Here is a 20849-nt window from a genome sequence, read left to right on the forward strand (position 1 = left end):
TTTTGTTTAAAGAATAAAATAAATGTACAAATATAAAATATCTGTACACATGTGGAAATGAGTGAAGGGGAGTGGGAGATACAGGCTTCCAGTTACGGAATCAATAAGTCACTTCAGCTCAGGTTATGATCTCACAGTCCAGGAGTTCAAGCCCCACATCAGGCTCTGCACTGACAGCTCAGAGCCTGGAGCCTGCTTCAAATTCTATGTCTCCCTCTCTCTCTCTGCCCCTCCCCTGTTCCCACTCTGTCTCTCTCTCAAAGATAAAAAACATAAAAAAATTTTTTAAATAAGTCCTAGGAATAAAAGACACAGCATAAGGAATATATATAGTCAATAACATAACAGTAACAGATGGTAGCTACACTTGTGGTGAGCACAGCATAATGGAGAAAGTTGTCAAATCACTATGTTTTACACCTGAAACTAATGTCACATTGTGTGTCAACTATACTCAAATAAAACACATTTATACATATACAGGGAAAACGTGTCAGACTATACAGTGCTACTGGTGATTATTTATTCTATTATCCTGATTATCTAAAAGCAGCATGTATTACTTTTATAACCAATAAAAAGAGAGTATTAACTTTAAAGAAACAAGGCAAACCAAGAAAAATTACTGCAGCATTTATGATTAACAATAACATTAACAATAATCAGCTAACTATAATTCACAAATAGGCAAATAAGACCTGTTGGAAACGTGGAAAATTCAAGTATGACTTTGACTTCTTAGCTTAAGAACATAAACCAAAAGTAGGTAACAGCCCATGAAACTTGTATACTGCACTTTGCCAAAGGGACAATCTCTTCAAAAAGCAGCAGAATATGTTCTATTGGGCATGAAGCTATACCCAGTAATCTCATGTCTAGAAATCTCACATAGAAACTAATTCAAAAGATAATTCATTTGTGTAAAAATGGCCATTTTAGCATAATTCATAAGAATGGCAAAAAAAGAAAAACCTAGATTTCCTGAAATTAAGATAAGTTATAAATAAATTTTAGTATAACCATTTAATAGGCATTATACTAGCAATGAAAATAAAACCTAGGGCACCTGGGTAGCTCAGTCCATTAAGCGTCTAGCTTTGGCTCAAGTTATGACCTTACAGTTTTTGAGTTCAAGCCCTGCATCAGACTCTGCACTGATAGCATGAAGGCTGTTTTAGATCCTCTGTCCCCTCCCCCCGTCCCTCCCCCATTTGTGCTCTCTCTCTAAAAAATAAATCTTTAAAAAAAAGAAAAGGATCACCTATCAATAGAAAAATGTTTAGGGGCCACCTGGGTGGCTCATTGAGTTAAGTGTCCAACTTCAGGTCATGATCTCACAGTTTATGAGTTCGAGCCCCATGTCGGGCTCTATGCTGACAGCTCAGAGCCTGGAGCCTGCGTTGGATTCTGTGTCTCTGTCTGTCTCTGCCCCTCCCCTGCTAGTGCTCTGTCTCTCTCCACCTATCTCAAAAATAAACATTAAAAAAAATTTTTTTTAAAGAAAGAAAAATGTTTATAATATAAATGAAAAGGGCTTGATATAAAATGTAATGTATGGCAATAACACAGATAATTTTTTATTATTTTGCTAAAGAAAGAAGATAGACTCCAAAGCTACATGTTGTGTGATTCCATTTATGTAACATTCTTAAAAAGGAAAAACTATAAGGATAGGAAACAGTTCACTGGTTACAGGGGGATGGGGAGCGGTGGCCTACAAGAGCACAGCACGAAGAAATTTTTAGGATGATAGAACTGTTTCTGTATCATGACTCTAGTGGCAGACACAGCTCAATGCATTTTTTAAAACCCATAAAACTGTACACCACATTGGGGCTCCTGGGTGGCTTAGTCGGTTAAGCGTCCGACTTTCACTTAGGTCATGATCTTGCGGTTCGTGGGTTCGGCCCCCGCGTCGGGCTCTGTGCTGACTGCCAGGTCAGAGCCTGGAACCTGTTTCAGAGTCTGTGTCTCCCTCTCTCTCTTACCCTTCCCTGCTAGCGCTCTCTCTCTCTCTCTCCTAGAAATAAAAATATTTTAAAAAAAAACAAAACTGTACACCACAAAGAATAAACTTTACGTATGTACAAACAACAACCAAGAGGAAAGTAGAGAAAAACTCAAAATAGAATACAAACTAATAAATGACCTTAACTGTAGTTTTAAGTAATAAAACAATTACATTAAAGAGGTAGAGAAAAACCTATGTTACATTTGAAAACAGGATTTTAACTGGACACTCTAAGGATAAAGACAAAGAACTATACACACATTCTATACTTTAGTCAGTAATTTTGTAGGTTAGAAATTCTGAAAGTATGCACGTACTAGAATTCTACAAATAAGTCAACACATTATCAATAACGAAAGCCAGGTTTCTTACTGTTGGAAAAGGCAAAGTTACAAGTAAGAAAAGAAGGCTGGAATGAAGTCTGTGACAATGGCCTAGAATTGGAAGTATTAGTATTAACTCACATGATTTTTTTAGGAAGTATCAGTATCAACTCGGAGTTTTTAAATATATAAAATTAAATTAGATGTTCATGTATGCATGGGTTAACATGCACAATACTTATTTTCAAGCTCTGTCTGCTAAGAGGATGTAGAGACAATGCTACTTCCATAGCAACTGAGCATACTTTGTGCTCAGATCTTTGTTTCCTAATTACCAGCCCCCAATACAGACAAACAGGGCTCCATAGAGAAAGGATTGATTCCAGGGCTTTTGCAAGGAAAAATAAAAGATGAGCTTGGAGCATAGTGTGGTACCAAAAAAGCAGGAGGACTTAAACACAGGGAGCATGTTGAAAGAACAAAGGAGCCAACTTGAAACAGATCTTAATGGCCAAAGGTAGAATAATTTGAGCAACAAAATAATGACAGCATTGGATTATAACTCCAAAGAATATAATAAATATCTGTAAATCCACACTAATATAAATGAGAAATTCAACAGAGAAGAAGGGCAGGATTTTCCTTACAAATTTCCAATTAATAAATGTAGATGGAATGAGGGAGATAGAAAACCACCATCAGAAAACCAAAGGTAATCCCCTATGTAGACAAGAGCCACTGATGGATGCTAAGATTAATAACCAAAAGTGTGAGAAGAAAGAGGGTTATTTGCACAGTCTTCGCAGAGTCTCCAAATATTTCCTCCAAACGTTTATTAATTACAAAGGGAAAAATAGTAACTTTATAGTGGAGAAACCAAGAAGATATCACTTTAACCGAGGGTAATGCTACCAACATAAGACATCCTGTACTCCCTGATATGATTCATTGAGAAAAGCACATCACTTTTGTGGTATTCTTGCCAAAAACACATATGGCTCAATCTATTCATGAGAAAAGCACGACAAATCCAAACTGAGGGATATTTTACAAAATAATTAACAAGTACTCAACAAAAGTCTCCAAGTCCTCAAAAAGGGAAAGACTGAGGAACTGTCACAAATGGGAGAGAAAGGAGTCATGACAACTGAATGCAATATAGGATCCTGGTAGAGGAAAAGGATATTACTGTAAAAACCGGTGCAAACCACGTCAAGTCTACAGTGCAGTTAACATTACTGTACCAACGGCCATTTCTTACTTGTGATAGTTGTACTGTGGGTACATAACACATAACATTAAGAGAAGCTGGGTGAAGGGTATATGAGAACCCTACTATTTCTACAACCTTTCTTTTATTATCATTCAAAGTAATATACATATGCTAAGATTACAACTATGTAATAATATCCAATACAAATGAAAACACAAACTAGAAAGAAAGAAATTTTAAAAATACTAATGATAAAAAATAAAGTCCCCCTTTCTACCATTCTCGATGAACTGAAAAAGAATCAGAGCACCAAGACTGAACTGTACAATTTTAGAAGAATGGAAGCTAACACATCTGTTGACATGTTTTCAAAAGTGCTGGAGAATCAGTTGCTTCAGACCACCAGACTAGTGGAAGAACATTTGGATTCTGAAATTCAGAAACTGGATCAGATGGATGAGGATGAATTGGAACGCCTCAAAGAAAAGAGACTTGAGGCACTAAGGAAAGCTCAACAGCAGAAACAAGAATGGCTTTCAAAAGGACATGGAGAATACAGAGAAATCCCTAGTGAGAGAGACTTTTTTCAGGAAGTTAAGGAGAGTAAAAAAGTAGTTTGCCATTTCTACAGAGACTCCACGTTCAGTTGTAAAATATTAGACCGACATTTGATAATATTATCCAAGAAACATCTGGAGACCAAATTTCTGAAGCTGAATGTGGAAAAAGCACCTTTTCTTTGTGAGAGACTGCATATCAAAGTCATTCCCACACTAGCACTGGTAAAAGATGGAAAAACACAAGATTATGTTGTTGGATTTACTGACCTAGGAAATACAGATGACTTCACCACAGAAACTTTAGAATGGAGGCTGGGTTGTTCTGATATTCTCAATTACAGTGGAAATTTAATGGAGCCACCATTTCAGAGCCAAAAGAAATTTGGAACAAACTTCACAAAGCTGGAAAAGAAAACTATCCGAGGGAAGAAATATGATTCAGACTCTGATGATGATTAGAAATTAATTATAATTCTTTGTAAATTGTCTTTTTATTTCTGCTTACTTCAAAATTAGATGTGTTTTCTAAATTCAATTGTTTTAGATACATTAGTCATCTAATGGTCAAAAAAAAAAAAAATAAAGTAAAATAAAATAATAAAATAAAATAAAATAGGGGCTCCTGGGTGGCTCAATTAGGTATCCAACTCTTGATTTTGGCTCAGGTCATAATCTCACAATTTATAAGTTCGAGCCCTGAGTCAGGCCATGCTGACAGTGAGGAGCCTACTTGGGGTGCTCTTTCTCTCTCTCTCTCCCTCCCCCACTCACACACGTGCGCACATGCGTGTGTGCTCTCTCAAATAATAAATGTTTAAAAATTGAAAAAAAAACAAATAGATAAATAATATTAATAGCTGTACGTAAGGAACTGTCATTTTCTTTTCTTTTTTTCTTTTTTTTTTTAAGAATGTTTATTCATTTATTTTGAAACAGAGAGATAGAGTGCGCATGAGCAGGGAGAGGCAGAGAGAGAGGGAGAGAGAGAGAGATGAAGAGTGAGAATCCCAAGCAAGCTCAAACCGTGAGATCATGGCCTGAACTGAAATCAAGAGTAAACTGCTTAACTAAATGAGCCACCCTGGTGCCCCGTCATGTTTTTTAAACAAAGTATTTTTCTAAATTTCCCATAAAGTAATTGTTACTTTTATAAGAGAATAGAAATTAAAATAAATCATTACTTACTTTTTATACAAAACACCATATGGTTTTTTCAATGCATACTGTAAAACATAATTTAGGTTTTAAAATAAATTATATTCTGAAAAGCAGAGGTAAAAATTAAATTGCATTACATCAGTCATTATACAAGATTACCTTGGTCCCTGAATCCTATTCTGAGGTCTTCTGCTTGGCTCCCTTTTGATCACTTATATAAACCTGTAACATAAGCTTAATATTCTAACTTAGACTCGACTTTCCCAATTAAGTTTCTAGGCCCTGAGCACCTGGGTGGCTCAGTCGACTAAGCATCTGACTTTGACTCCGATCATTATCTCACAGTTCATGAGTTCCAGTTCCGCTTCAGGTGAACACAAGCCGGGCTTCAGGTAAAAATATGAGCCCTACTTCTCTCTCTTGCCTTCTTTCTGCCCCCCCCCCCCGCATTTTCTCTCTCCTTCTCCCCCCCATCCTTTGCTCACCCTGCACCCTCTCTCTGTCTCTCAAAAAAAAAAAAAAAAGTTTCTATGCCCTTTCAAAAATCCATCCAACTTAAATGATTTCTTTCATTTCTTTAAATTCTACCTATTCTATTCTTTCCAGGGAACAAACAGAGTTGAAAAGAAAGAAAAGCAAAAGAAAACAAATAAAAACAAATCCTATCAGGGCACCTAGGTGGCTCAGTCAGTTAAGCATCTGACATAGGCTCAGGTCATGATCTCATAGTTCATGGGTTTGAGCTTCACATCAGGCTCTATGCTGAGAGCTCAGAGTCTGGAGCCTGCTTCAGATCCTGTGTCTCCCTCTCTCTCTCTGCCCTCCCTTGCTCGAGTTCTCTCTCCTTCTCAAAAATAATAAACATTTTTAAAAAGTTTTAATAAATAAATAGATAGATAAAACCTATAGGGGAGCCTGGGTGGCTTAGTCAGTGAAGCGTCCGACTTTCGCTTAGGTCATGATCTCACGGTTCATGGGTTCGAGCCCCGCATCGGGCTCTGTGCTGACTGCCAGTTCAGAGCCTGGAGCCTGTTTCAGAGTCTGTGTCTCCCTCTTTCTCTGACCCTCCCCTGTTCACACTGTCTCTCTCTCTCTCTCCTAGAAATGAATAAAACATTAAAAAAAAAAAAAGAAAAGAAAAGAAAAAAAACCTATAAGGAACGGCTGACAGAATTGAAATAATGTTGTCTGGAGCTAGGAGAGCTGAGAAAGTTACAATGACAATAAGAATTAGAGTTTTTAACCCAGCCCTTTAAACAATTCCTGTCGAGGTGCCTGGGTGGCTCAGTTGGTTGAGTGTCCAACTTCAGCTAAGGTCATGATCTCATGGTTGGGGAGTTCAAAGTCGGTCTCTGTGCTAATAGCTCGGAGCCTGGAGCCTGTGTCAGATTCTGTCTCCCTCTCTGCCCCTCCCTCACTCACGCTGTCTCTCTCTCTCAAAAATAAATAAACATTAAAAAAAATTTTAATTCCTTTCATTCAACCCTCTTTTCATTTTTTTCTTAATTCTTTCCACTTATCCACTAATAATCAGTTGTTACCAGTATGGTCAGTTCTGCTCTACCATAAGGAATAACAAAGATCCAAGGCATTACCTTACATCAGGGGAAGGAGTAAATGAGGGAAACAATGAAAAGGAAAATGACTGACCATCAGAGCTGATAATCAAAGGACATTCAGCAGTAAAACCTATCTCTGAAGTACTAAAACGGTTTTTTCTTTTTTTAAGTTTATTTATTTGTTTTAGTAATCTCTATACCCAACTCATGACCCTGAGATCAAGAGTCACATGCTCTTCTGACTGAGCCTGCCAGACATGCCTTCAGTAGTAAAACTTTTTGATAATTCTTGACCAAATACTTCCCAGCCTTGGTGTAATGCACACTAGCACAGTGACAACTCAAGAATCATCAATATGAATGTTCGTTACCGTAATAACCTGTAATGTTGTGTTATTCTTGGAGCTGACTTAAATACAAGGCCAGTATCCTATCAACACGATGACCCTGAGAAGGATGAGCATGTATTAGATTATTCAGCTATCTGACCTGACTATTGTGTTTAACAACCAGTTTAGTCAAGCTTAAAAATCAATTATTTACTTGATATAACTCAAAGAATCTATCTGCTATATTCAAGGCCTAAATAATCAGCCATTTACTAGGTATCTCCATGGACAATGCCTTCCATTCATTGATTATTTACTGAGCACCTACTAGTGCCACACAAAGGGTTAAACATCAGGCTACAGAGCTAGAAAAAACATAAACCTTTTAACTTCATCACTTATATTATAGGTCCTGAACTGAACATCTCACTTCTCTCTTCAAACCTGTTTCACCTGATATATTTCCTAATTGCCATTATCACTCATCAAGAATCCAATCCAGAAACCTGGTTAAATTCATACTTCTTACTCATGCCCAAACTCTTCTACCCTCATCATCTGGTCACTCTGATGATATCTTATTTTCACTGGCACCACCACACTCCAGGTACTCATTACCTGGCTGACCAGTCAACGGCTGGATTGGTTTCCTACATTTGCTCTCAATTTTCTCTGGTCAAACTGACTAAAAGGACTGATCATATCTGCCACCTCCAATCTTTCAATGGTTCTTCAGGTCCTTTAGAATAAAGCTCAAACTCCATGTTACTATCTGATCCCTGCATGTTCTTCTGGCTCCATCGAGCCGCTTTACTTTAGCCATCCCCAATTATTTGCAGTTCCCCAAATGCATCATATGCTCCTTCACACTCCCTTTTGCACAAGTTTTTTCCACAGCTTTGGAAGACTTTCTGCTCCTCTTCCTCTCCTCCTTCTTGCTCGGACTCTCCTTCAAAATGAAGTTTAAGTGTCCCTTCTGGGAAGCCCATTCTTTGTATGACCACCCCTCTGGGATTTTAATGCCTCCCATCCTACGCTATACATGCCTCCAGCAAAGAAATTAATTCACAATGTTATAATTTCTTACTTGCCTGTCTCCCTCATTAAGCCCACTGAAGGGACAGATGTGTTTTATGTAACTACTAATCCTCAGCACCTTGTGCAGTGCTTGGTGTGGCTGAAGGAATAAACAGATAGTAATATGCGGTTATTTCACTTTACAAACTAGAGGTGTTCCTTAAATGTAAGTAAACCAAAATCTACTCATTGAAATCAGTTCAAATTTACTAAAGGAACGACTGTAGTTGCTTTAAGGAAAGCCAGTGGCTAGTGCCTTGCCACGGCAAATAATCTCCAACTTGAGCTTCTCTCTCTAAGCCAAAGCAAACTTTTCCATGTATTTCTCCAGCAGCCCAAACTTGTATGCTGTAAATTTCCTAAAATGACCTCAATACCATTTAAAAAATAAGTGTATAGGGGCACCTGACTAGCTCGGTCGGTAGAGTGTATGACTCTTGATCTCAGGGTTGTAAGTTCGAGCTCCTCACTGGGTGTAGATGTTACTTAAAAAATAAAATCATTCAAAAATAAAAATGAAAAAATTATTATATACATACCACATCTCTAAGTACTTGTGTCACCAATGAATTTGCATTTCCCCCTTTAATCAGCATAGCATTTTTAATATTTTCACTAAGTTTCGGTTCTCTCTTCTCAAGGAATCTCTTGGCTCGTTTTGTTTTTGGCTTTCTGTTTGGAAAATCACAATGCATAATAACTTAAAACATTTTCCTCATAGTACAAAACCATGATTTTACTAACATCCAAGTTCTTGAAGATCAACAGATATTACATAACATTTTTCAGTTAGGATTCCACAAACAAAAATCTCACTTTTTAGGGAGATATTAACAAAAGGTATTCAGCTATTACTATTAAGTGTTAATTTCATTGGCTTTTGATTTTTTTAAAGGCTTTCATTTTTTTCTATATCATAACATTCTTTTATTAGTTTTTTTCTAAACTTTTTTTTTTAAGAAAAGACTCAATGAATACTGTTGCTATTTTTACTCCATCATTTTTCCTTCAGTCTTAAAGCAAACAAAACTCTTACCCTAACACAAAGCATCACACACCTACTATGATCAATCTGTGGACAGTTACCAAACACAGGGAGGCTACTAATTGCCTATCTTTCCAACAGTTGTAGAGCACAGCACCTACCAGGAAGTATACATTATCCCACTCCAACATCACAGCTGAAAAAGTCAAATATTATTGCCACCAACAGGGAATAATAATGATCGACACTTTACTAAAGCTTTATCTTCACCAAGACCCTACCACACAGGTAAAATTATTTAAAATTATTATCTTCATTTCACAGATCAGGCCATTGAAACCAGAGAGGTAACCTGGCCAAGGTCACACAACTTGCAGGTAAGCCAATCTTCAAAATGAGCAAAATTTAAAAACTCATCTAGACCACTGTGCAAAATATGAAGGGAAAACAAATTCAATATTCTGATCACATGATGTGACAGCAGGAGTAGAATGGTTTTATTTAATTCTGTTCAGAGAAAGGGCTTCACCTCTGCTTTCACTATATCTTGCTTTTCCAACAGTTCTTGGCCATCCACTGAAAAAATTCCTCCTCTCTTAAATAACTACCACCCACCATCCTCCTTTCAGTCCTGTGGACACTTTGGGCAGGAAAATGAAAACGGAATATACACACACTGCAGAGTTTAAAAATTCTCCTGCAAATAAAATGTTAAACAATATAAAGCTTCCAATGATTTACTGTTCGATAAAAATACATATTATTTATTAAAGCAAGAAACATTTAGTATGTCTTATGGCAAAAAACCAGCGCTCTATGCTCAATATTTCATGTGGTTTATTACTTCTCACTAACCAGCAACTAATGCAGATAACATCTTGTTGTATCAGCTGTTTGTTCCCCAATCAGATCAGTCTTACTCATCTTTGCAGTCCCCATGCCTAAAGGAATACACAGCAGATGTGCAAAATTCTCGGAATTAATGACTAAAAGAATTTGTTTTGTTAGATGTTAATCCAGGCAAATCCCAAGAAATAACAGCAGGACTATTTAGGAGATCAATAAACATTTTCCGGACGCATTTAAAACAAACATCAACTCAAAAAGGGAAAGAAAAAACTAACGAACACCTCTACGTGCTGCAGCAAAGGCCTTACGTACATTCTCGCCAGTAATCTTCACGGTTCCATGAAGTACAATTATTACGAACGCTATTTTACAAAGTAAACTGAGGCTTAGGGGGATTAAATGGCCTAAAGTCACAAAGTTTTGTGAACGCGCCCGGGCCGTCACCACCATCTGTCAGATTCCGAAGCCTTGTGCTCGTAACCATTCATTCGACCACCGTCCTCACACTTGTTGGGAAACCAGGACGTTTCTAAGTAGGATAAAAGCAGCCAACACCTCAGTACTACCGCCGGGCAGCTCCCACCAGGGGGTTTCCCGTCTCCCCATCGCCCAGAGAGCGGCACTAACAGAGAGACCCAGGTTAGCGGATGGATAGACTCGCCGCAAGCCCAAGAGCGGGGAGGAACGAGAGTAGTTGCCAGGCGGAGGGAGGCTTCTCCACTCGTCCCCACAGGAGTCCCACTCCCCGACTTCCCCCAGAAGGGACGGAGCGCACTTACACAACTCGATCCAAGGGGTCCATGGCTACCGCAACACGGAACCGACGAACACACGTGCACCGCGTGGTTACGCGAGATACGCCAGCGGCCCGGAACAGGCGGAACCGGAACTTGGGCGTGACGTCACTTCCTAGGACCGCCCCATCATGGATGCCTAGGGGGTGGTTTCCTTTCCTTTAATGAAATTGCGCCCCGTTCCCTTGGCGGCCGATTTTTGCGCTGGCCCTCAGCCGGAAATTAACGCTCTAGGTAACATCGCCCCTAGCAGCTTGATGGAGGCAACTGTGTGTATACCTGGAATAAGGTATTCAACGATCAGATGTTATTCTGGGAATCTCCCAGAATGCCAGAAAGGTTGACATGGTAGGTACTCAAATAGTGGCTAAAATAGCAATGTGAAATGTGCACTATTGACCGAACTGTAAGATCAATGAGGCAGAATTTATAAATACCGCAGTGGCTGACACATGAAAGGTGTGCAGAAAGTTAACACTACTGATCTTCATTTAGAACCCCAATTTTTAAACTGCTGTATACTTCATATGCCATAAATTTTACCCCTGTAAACTGTACATTTCACTGGTTTTTAGTATATTCACAAAGGTGCAATTATCACCACCTGTTCATCATCACCACTATCACATGTTCTAATATCAGAACACCTTTATCACCCCAAAAGGAAACACCCACCCTATCAACCCGGTAGTAGTCACTACCCATTTTCCTGCGTGGTAGCTCACAGGCTGTCAGCTACCTAAGTTTAAGGTCAAGCATGCCATGCCCTCTTTGGCCTCCTACAAAGTGACACAAACTTGGTGGTAAGAAATCCCAAGCTCTTCAGGAGCTGGCTTGGGATGCCTAGGGGCATCGGTGTCTGTCGACCAACCTCTACCATCACACCAACTTGCTGACTTCCTCTAGCCAAACAAGACCATTACCCAGCAACTTCTTTTCTTCAAAGAGTTTGATAATTTCAGCTCCTACCCTTAGGCCTCTGGTCCATTTTGAATTAATCTTTGTATATTGTATAAGATAGGAGATGCAACTTCATTTCTTTTGTACATGGATATCTAGTTGTCCCAGCATCATTTGTTGAGAAGATTATCTTTGGGGTGCCTGGGTAGCTCAGTGGATTAAGCACGGGACTCTTGATTTCAGCTAAGGTCATGGTCTCACAGTTCATGGGTTTGAGCCCCACATTAGCATGGATCCTGCTTGGGATTCGCTCTCCCTCTCTCTCTGCCCTCCCCTGCATGTGCACCCTCTCTCTCTGTCTCTCTCTCTCTCTCAAAATTAATTTTTTTTAAAAAGATGATCTTTGCTCCATTGTATTGCCTTTGCTCCTTGATCTTAAATCAGTTGACTATATTTATGTGGAGTTATTTCTGCGCTCTGTATTCTATTATGTATTGTCTATTTTTTTTGCCAATTCTCACTATCTCTATTATAGAAGCTTTTTTTTTTTTTTTTACTTCTAGGAGAGAGAGAGACAGCATGAGCAGGGGAGGGTCAGAGAGAGAGGGGGATACAGAATCTGAAACAGGCTCCAGGCTCCGAGCTGGCAGTCAGCACAGAGCCCGACGCGGGCTCGAACCCATGAACCGCGAGATCATGACCTAAGCGAAAGTCGGACGTTCAACCGACTAAGCCACCCAGGCGCCCCTCTATTATAGCAGCTTTATAGCAAGTCTTGAAGTTAGGTAGTGCCAGTCTCCCTACTTTGTTTTTCAATACTGTGTTAGGCAGTCTAGGCCTTTTGTCTCTCCAAATAAACCTAATTTTCATTATGACTGATTCTTTTTTACAAAAGTTTATTCTTAAGTGTACAAAAGGATCTAGGACAACACTTGATTCTAGCTATAGGTGCCAACAGACACTATGACAAGGAATCCAAATGTTTGAACAGGAATGGAATTAAGAATCACATTGTTTCAGGCACAAGAAACAGCTTACTTTTTGTCAGATTTCTTAATTCCACCTGTGGCCAGGAAGCCTGTCCCTATAGCCTTTATATTACCCCCTCGAGTTTCTTTTGCTTCTCTTTCTATTTCTGCTTGACTGCCTTATCTTCCTCATCTGTGTCCTTGGCCTCCTTCATGGGCTGCTTCAGGGGCTTCATCTTGCCACCTTCATGGCCAGACATGGCACCTGACACAACTTCCCCAGACCCTGCTGCCAAAAGCTTCTCCGTATAAACTTTGGAATTCTGACTGAGATTGCACTGAATCTATAGAGCAAGCTGGGAAGAACTGATATCTAGACAATGTTGAGTCTTTCTTTCCATGAATATGGAATATCTTTCCATTTAGTTTTTCTTTGATTTCTTCCATCACAGTTTTTGTGGTTTTCTTCATATAGATTTTGTGTGTTTTGTTAGATTGATACCTAAGCTTTTCATTTTGGGAATGCTAATATAAATAGTATTATGTTTTGATATGATGAGCACTGAGTGTTGTGTATAAGTGATGAATCACTGAATTCTACTCTTGAAACCAGTATTGCACTGTATGTCAACTAACTAGAATTTGAATAAAAATTTAAAAAGAAAGAAAGCTTGGATTATTTAAAATACTAATAGTATGATGTCTTAAATTTCAAATCCTATTTGTTCATTGCTAGTATATAGAAAAGCAATTGCTTTTTGTGTATTAACTTTTATCCTGCATCCCTGCTATAATTGTTAATTAGTTCCAGGAGTTTTCGTTTGTTTCTTTGTAGATGCTTTCAACTTTTCCACATAGATGATAATGTTATCTGAAAACAAACAGTTTTATTTCCCTTTCTTGTTTATTTGCATTAGCTAGGACTTCCAGTGTGATGTTAAAAAGCTGTGGTGAGAGGGGACATTCTTGTCTTGTTCCTGATCTTAATGGGAAAGCTTCATATTTCTCACTGTTAAAAACATGTTAAGATGGCAATGAGAAAGAATGAAATCTGGCCATGTGTAGCAACATGGATGGACCTTGAGGGTGTTATGCTGAGCGAAATAAGTCAGGCAGAGAAGGACAAATATCATACGTTTGCACGTTTAGGAGGATTAGGAGGAACTAAACGGAGGACCATGGGGGAGAAGAAGGGGGGAAATGGTGGGGGAAAGGGAGAGAAGCAAACCATGAGAGACTCTTGAATGCTGAGAAAAAACTGAGGACTGATGGATGTGTGGGGGGAGGGGAGAGATGGGCACGGAGGGGGGCACTTGTGGGGATGAGCATTGGGTGTTATATGGAAACCAACTTGACAATAAACTATTTGTAAAAAAAAAAAAATGTTAAGAGTAGGATTTTTTTAGATAGTCTTTATCAAGTTGAGGAATTTCCCCTATTTCATTCCTGATATTAATAATCTGCCTCTTCTCTTTTAAATTAGTAAGCCAGGCTTGAGACTTATCATTTTTATTGATCTTTTCAAAGAACCAGCTTTTGGTTTCATTAATTCTCTCAATTGATTTCCTGTTCTCAATTTCATTGGCTTTTGTTCTAATTTGTATTATTTCTTTCTTCTGCCTACTTTGGATTTAATAGCTCTTTTTTTCTAGTTTCCTAACATGGAAACTTAGATGATTGATTTTAAATCTTTCTTATTTTCTAATATATGCATTCCGTGCTATAAATTTCCCTTGAAGCACTACTTTCACTGTATTTGTATGAAAACAAATTGTGTTTTCATTTAGTCAAAATATTTTTAAATTTCTTTTGAGAGTCCTTCTTGCCCTGTGTGATATTTTAGAAGGGTGTTTTTTAGGGGTGCCTCGGTGGCTCAGTCAGTTAAGTGTCCAACTTTGGTTCAGGTCATGATCTCACAGTTCATGGGTTCAAGCCCCATGTCAGGCTCTGTGCTGAGAGCTCAGAGCCTGGAGCCTGCTTTGGATTCTGTGTGTGTGTCTCTCTCTCTGTTCCCCCCCCCACCCTTGTGCTTGCTCTCTCTCCCAAAAATAACTAAACATCCAAAAATTTAAAAAAAAAAAAAAGGGGGGGGGGCGCCTGGGTGGCTTAGTCGGTTAAGCGTCCGACTTTCGCTTAGGTCATGATCTCGCGGTTTGTGGGTTCGGGCCCCTCATCGGGCTCTGTGCTGACTGCCAGCTCAGAGCCTGGAGCCTGTTTCAGAGTCTGTGACTCCCTCTCTCTCTGACCCTCCCCTGCTCACGCTGTCTCTCTCTCTCCTAGAAATAAATAAAACATTTAAAAAAAATTTTTTTAAATAAAAAAAAAAAGAAGAGCTCTTTAATCTCTGAGTGTTTTGGAATTTTCCAACAGTCTGTGTATTGATTTCTAGTTTCATTGTGGTCTGAGAGCAGATATTATATGATTTCTATTCTTTTAAATTTGATAAAGTGTTTTTTTGTCCCCAAATGTGGTCTATCTTGATGAATGTTCCATGTGAGCTTGAGAAGAATGTATGTTCTATTTTTATATGAAGTAGTTTATAGATGTCCTTATGTCCAGTTGACTGATGGAATTGTTGATTTCAACCATGTCCTTACTGATTTTCTACATGCATGATCTGTCCATTTCTGATAGAGAGTTGTTGAAGTCTCTAACTATGTTAGTGGATTCATCTATTTCTCCTTGAAGTTATATCAGTTTTTGCCTCATGTATTTTGATGTTCTGTTGTTAGACACATACATGTTAATGATAATTCTGTCTTCTGGGAGAATTGACCACCTTATGAATATGTAATGCCCCTCTTTATCCCTGATAGCTTTCCTTGGTCTGAAGTTGGTTTTGGTTCTGTATGAATTAATATGGCTACCTATGTTGTTTTTGACTAGTGTTAGGATGATATATTTCTCCATCCATTTACTTCTAATCTTTATGTGTCTTTATATATAAAGTTAAGTTCCAGGTAGACAACATTTAGTTGGGTCTTATTTCTTGATCCAGTCTGGCAGTCTCTGTTTTAATTGGTGCATGTAGAGCATTGACATTCAAAATTATTGTTTATATAGTTGGATTCATATTTACCATGTATATTACTGTTTTCTATTTGTTGCCCTTGTTCTTTGTTCCTATTTTTGTCTTCCATTATTTTTCTATCTTTTGTGGGTCTTGTTTTTTAAGATTTTATTTTATTTTTATTTTAAAGTTTATTTTTGAGAGATAAAGACAGAGCATGAGCAGGGGAGGGGCAGAAAGAGAGACACAGAATCCAAAGCAGGATGTCAGCACAGAATCTGATGTGGGGCTCGAACTCATGAACCATGAGATCATAACCTGAGCTGAAGTTGGATACTTAACTAACTGAGCCACCCAGGTACCACTTAAGATTTTATTTTTAAGTAATCTCTACACCAGTGTGGGACTCAAACTCAAAACCCAAGACCAAGAGTTGCAAGCTTGTTGTAGACTATGGGTCTGGAGTTCTCTCTTGTCCAGCAGTATAGTGGACGCATGATTAAAATGTGAGAGAGGCTAATGTCTGGGAGGAGACAAGAGCCCCAAGTAAAGGTCCTTGCTCCATTTTTATTAGGATCAGAAGTCTTACAAATGATGGATGTGCACAAAGAGACAAGAAACTGTGAACATTAACTCATGGGTGTGAGGGAAAGGGGGTTTTGAAGATATGTGGTATTAGGTGTTTGGGTCAATACAAAACAAAATGCTAGTTCTGAGTGGAAGGTTGTTTACAGCAGACATGAGGTGCCAACTCTGTTTACCTAAACTGCCCTAGGGGACAAGAAAGACACAGCACGCTACCTCAGGGTCAACAAGGCACATTTCTTTTGCTAATTAGCTCCACTCTGGGCAACTTCGGTCTATAGCCCTGTTTACCTGTTTTTGTCCTTCCTTCCAGTGAAAGCAGCTTTCTGCTATTGTACTAAATTGGGGGGCACTTCTGCCTTGAATACCTAATCTTGTTTATCTAATCTTGGATGTTTTCATCCTGAGACTTCCTGTTCTTATACCTTTGTCCTATACTGGGGGCCTTTGCCTAGTTTACCTAATCTTGTTTACCTTATCTTGGATGTTTTCATTCTGAGATTTCCTGTTCCTATATCTTTGTCCTATACTGGGGGCCTTTACCTTATTTACCTAATCTCGTTTACCTAATCCTGGATATTTTCATCCTGTGCATTTTTATTTCTTTATGTCTTGTTAACCCATAGGTGTAAGCTTAGGAAACTCCTAAACTTATTCCCCATACATGCTCTACTGACTGAGCCAGCCAGGTGCCCGTGTATTTTGTGGGTTTTTAAAAAGTTTTCATTTACTTATTTTTGAGAGAGGGAGAGAGAAAGCAGGGGTGGGGGAGAGAGGGAGAGAGAGAATCCCAAGCAGGCTCTGCACTGTTAGTACAGATCCCAATGCATAGCTCAATCCCATGAACGATGAGATCATAACCTAAGCCAAGATCAAGAGTTGGATGCGTAACTGACTAAGCCACACAGGTGTCCCCGTATTTTGTGATTTTTAATTAACCATTTTATATGATTCCATTTTACCTCTTTTCTTAGTATAGTTGGTTAAGTTTCTTTAAGATTTTAAAGTAGCCTCTGCACCCAGTGTATGCTCAAACTTACAACCCTGAGATCAAGAGTCACATGCTCTACCAAGTGAACCAGGCAGGAGCCCATATACTTTTTTTCTTAAGTTTATTTCTTTTTTTATTTTGAGAAAGGTTGGGAGGTGGGGAGAATCTCAAGCAGGCTCCTTGCTGTCAGCATGGAGTCCAATGCAGGGCTTGATCCCCCAAACCATGAGATCATGACCTAAGCTGAGACCAAGAGTCAGACACAACCAACTAAGCCACTCAGGCACCCCCGTACACTCCTTTATAAACACTTTTTAGTGGTTTCCTTGAGTTTGCAATATACGTTTACAATTAATCCACATCCATTTTCAAATAAAAATATACTACTTCATGGGGTGTACAAGTACAAAAAAAAACCCTATTTCCTCCTTCCTGTCCCTTGTATCATTTCTGTCATTCATTTCACTTATACATAAGCACACATGTCTTAGTCCATTCAAGGGGCTATATACCAGTATGCCATATACCGGGGTGGCTTATAAACAACAGAAATGTATTTCCCACAGTTCCAGAAGCTATAAAGTCTAATATCAGGGCATCAGCAGATATGCTATCTTATGAAGGCTTATTTCCTGATTCATAGATAGCCATCTTTTCACCGTCATCACATACAACAAGGAGCAAAGGAGCTCTCTAGGGTCTCTTTTATAAAGGCACTAATACTATTCAAAAGGCCCCTACCCTCATGACCTAATCACCTCCCAAAGGCCCCATTGTAATTCCATCACATTAGGGTGTTAGGATTTCCACACATGAATTTTGGGAGGACACATTCTATAGCAATCCATGTATACAAAGGCATACATAATCAAATATATTGTTGGTATTATCATATGAACAAATTTATCTGGTAGATCAACTGAAAATAAAAATAAGGGCTCCTGAGTGGCTCAGTTGGTTAAGTGTCCAACTCTTGATTTCGGCTTAGGTTATGAGTTCATGAGTTTGAGCCCTGTGTTGGGCTCTGTGCCTACAGTGCAGAGCCTGCTTGGAATTCTCTCTCTCCAACTCCCCTCCCCCACCTTTCCTCTCTCTCTTCCTCCCTCACTTGTGATCTCTCTCAAAATAAATTAAAAAAATAAAAATAGCTTTCATTTTACTTTTACATATTCCTTTTCTAATGATCATCCTTTCTTTATGCAGATCTGAGTTTCTGACTCATCATTTTACTTCTCTCTAAAGGACTAACATTTCTTGCAAGGCAGGTCTACTGGCAATAAATTCTCTCAGTTTTTGTTTGCCTTTATCTATGTGCTTTTTGAAAGGCTTTCTCACTTTTAAAGGATAATTTTGCAGGGTACTGAATTCTACCTTGGTGTGTTTTTTCTTTCCACATTTAAAATATTTCATTCTGGGGGATCCTGGGTGGCCCAGTCAGTTAAGCATCCAACTCTTGATTTTGGCTCAGGTCATGATCTCCGAGTTCGTGGGTTTGAGCCCCTCATCAGGCTCTGGGCTGAGAGTGTGCAGCCTGCTTGGGATCCTCTCTTCTCCCTCTCTGCCCCTCTCCCACTCATGCACTCACTTGCTCTCTCTCTCTCAAAATAAATAAACTTAAAAAAATAATAATTCCATTTGTCTTCTTGCCTGCACAGTTATTGAAGAGAAATTAGATGTAATTCTTATCTTTGCTCCTCTATAGGTATGGTGATTTTCCCCCCTCTGATTCTTTTCAGAATTTTAAATTGATTGTTCATTTTATGTAGTATGAAAATGATATCCTCAAGTGCCTGGGTGACTCAGTTCGTTAAGCAACAGATTCTTCATTTTGACTCAGGTCATGGTCTCACAGTTCTGGAGTTTGAACCCTGTGTCAGGCTCTGCACTGACCACATGCAGCCTACTTGGGATTCTTTCTCCTTCTCTCTCTCTGCCCCTCCCCAATTTGCATGCTCTCTGTCTCTACGAACAAACAAACAAGATGATATCCCTAGATTTAGGGATCTTTTTTGACATTTATCCACTTTGGGGTTCTCTGAGCTTCCTGGATCTTTGGTTTGGTGCCTGATATTAATTTGGGGAAATTCTTAGTCATTATTGTTTCAAATATTACTTCTGTTTCTTTTTTTGCTTCTTAAATTTCCACTACATGTATGTTACATCTTTTGTAGTTGTGCCATATTTCCTGATATTGGTTTTCTTTCTGTCTTTTTTCTCTTTGCTTTTCCATCTTGGCAGTTCCTATTGAAATACCTTCAAGTTCAGAGATTCTTTCCTCAGCATGTTCAGTCTAATAAGCCTATCAGACATTCTTCATTCCTGTTATGTTTTTGATTTCTAGCATTTGTTGTTGGTTCTTTCTTAAGACTCTCTGCTTACACTGCCCATCTAGACTTGCATGCTGTCTACTTTATCCATGAAAGCTCTTAGCGTTTTAATCATAGCTTTAAATTCCCATCCTGACAATTCCAATATCCCTGCCATAACTGAGTTTGGTTCTGATGCTTACTCTGCCTCTTCAAACTGTGCTTTTTCCCTTTTAGTATGTCTTGTAATTTTTTTGGTAGCTGGACATGACGTGCTGGGCAAAAGGAACTGCTTGCTGTAAATAGGCCTTTAGTAATGTGGTGGTAAGGTGTGGAGAGGGAAAAATGTTCGATAATCCCATGAGTTGGTCTCAGTCTTCTGCGTGCCCTCTCAAGTTTTTCTTCTGTTTGGTGGGACAGAATGACTAGAGTGGGCTGGAGTTGGGTACCTCTTTTCCCTCATGTCAGCTACCCTCTGATAACACCAACAGGTTAGGCTCTCATTATATAATTTCTCCTGAGGATAGACCTTGTTAAGAAGACAGAATGCTCTGAGATATTTCAAAATCATTCCTTTTGTCTTCCCCTTGCTGGAAGCATGAGGGGATTTTTCTCCAATACTCACTGTGAGAATCTGGTTGAGCTCTTGGAGGCAAAATTCAAAAGTGAATGAGGACTTCTGATAGCTGGGTCCTCCTGGAGTTTTCAACATTCAACGCTCTAATTCATCAGTTACAGTTCAAGTTTTCCCCATAACTGGTCCTCATAGAAGTTTGTGCTCATAGGCTTCTGCTCCAGTAAGTTCTGATGCTCTGTATTCATCTGTGGTTTGCCCCGTGACTTCACTGCTCTAAAGTGAAGAGCTATTGATATATCTCTTCAATTCAGCTTTTTATTTATTGATACAATGAAGTGGCAATGTCCAGCTTCTCAGTGCCAGACCAGAAACCAGAAGTGTCTTTGGTACTATTTTGAATGCCAGACGTGTGAACTTTACTTTGCTGGGTGCCGGAAATGTCATTCTTCACTGTTGTTCTGAGATGGAGCCATCTGGAAACCATCTGATCCTTTCAGGTCTTCCCTTTAAGTTTTGTTAGGTGGGGCAAGAGCCTTATTGAGGCTAAGTGTGCTCTAAGGCAAAAAAAATTCTTCTGAGTACTCTATTCATGCTCCACGAAATATGAGGTTTCCTACTCTGGCTAAGTGCAAGCTCCAGGGATAGTTCAGATGG

At 39.0% G+C, this 20849-nt stretch overlaps 2 protein-coding genes and 1 pseudogene across 3 annotated transcripts in view; 1 reads left to right on the forward strand and 2 right to left on the reverse strand.

Annotated features, from left to right (window-relative positions):
- RPF2 (ribosome production factor 2 homolog) overlaps window positions 1-10920 on the reverse strand; it is a 35220-nt gene extending 24300 nt beyond the window's left edge. Inside the window, exons 1-3 of one of the 2 annotated variants that reach the window (XM_039252197.1) lie at window positions 10844-10920; window positions 8770-8902; window positions 5293-5330 (exon numbers count right to left, since the gene is read on the reverse strand). In XM_039252197.1, the coding sequence (XP_039108128.1) occupies window positions 5293-5330; window positions 8770-8902; window positions 10844-10866 (194 nt within the window). In that variant the 5' untranslated portion in view covers window positions 10867-10920. Of the gene's footprint in view, window positions 1-5292; window positions 5331-8769; window positions 8903-10843 lie in introns of those variants that run through there. The other variant, XM_039252198.1, reaches the window with a different exon arrangement.
- Window positions 3853-4593, forward strand: LOC120245235 (thioredoxin domain-containing protein 9-like). The gene has a single exon (XM_039252199.1). It carries the CDS (start codon window positions 3886-3888, stop codon window positions 4564-4566), a length of 681 nt encoding a protein of 226 aa, XP_039108130.1. The 5' UTR covers window positions 3853-3885; the 3' UTR covers window positions 4567-4593.
- A 1872-nt stretch (window positions 10921-12792) lies between the features above and the next one.
- LOC120245244 lies at window positions 12793-12986 on the reverse strand (annotated as a pseudogene).
- Between the last annotated feature and the right edge of the window lie 7863 nt (window positions 12987-20849).

This window comes from Hyaena hyaena, unplaced genomic scaffold, assembly GCF_003009895.1.
Source record: "Hyaena hyaena isolate Hyena2069 unplaced genomic scaffold, ASM300989v1 scaffold_412, whole genome shotgun sequence".
Classification (NCBI taxonomy): domain Eukaryota; kingdom Metazoa; phylum Chordata; class Mammalia; order Carnivora; family Hyaenidae; genus Hyaena; species Hyaena hyaena.

What these genes read in the sequence shown, in the direction of transcription:
- LOC120245235 (XM_039252199.1), top strand. Translation starts at nt 3,886, where the DNA reads ATGGAAGCTAACACATCTGTTGACATGTTTTCAAAAGTGCTGGAGAAT.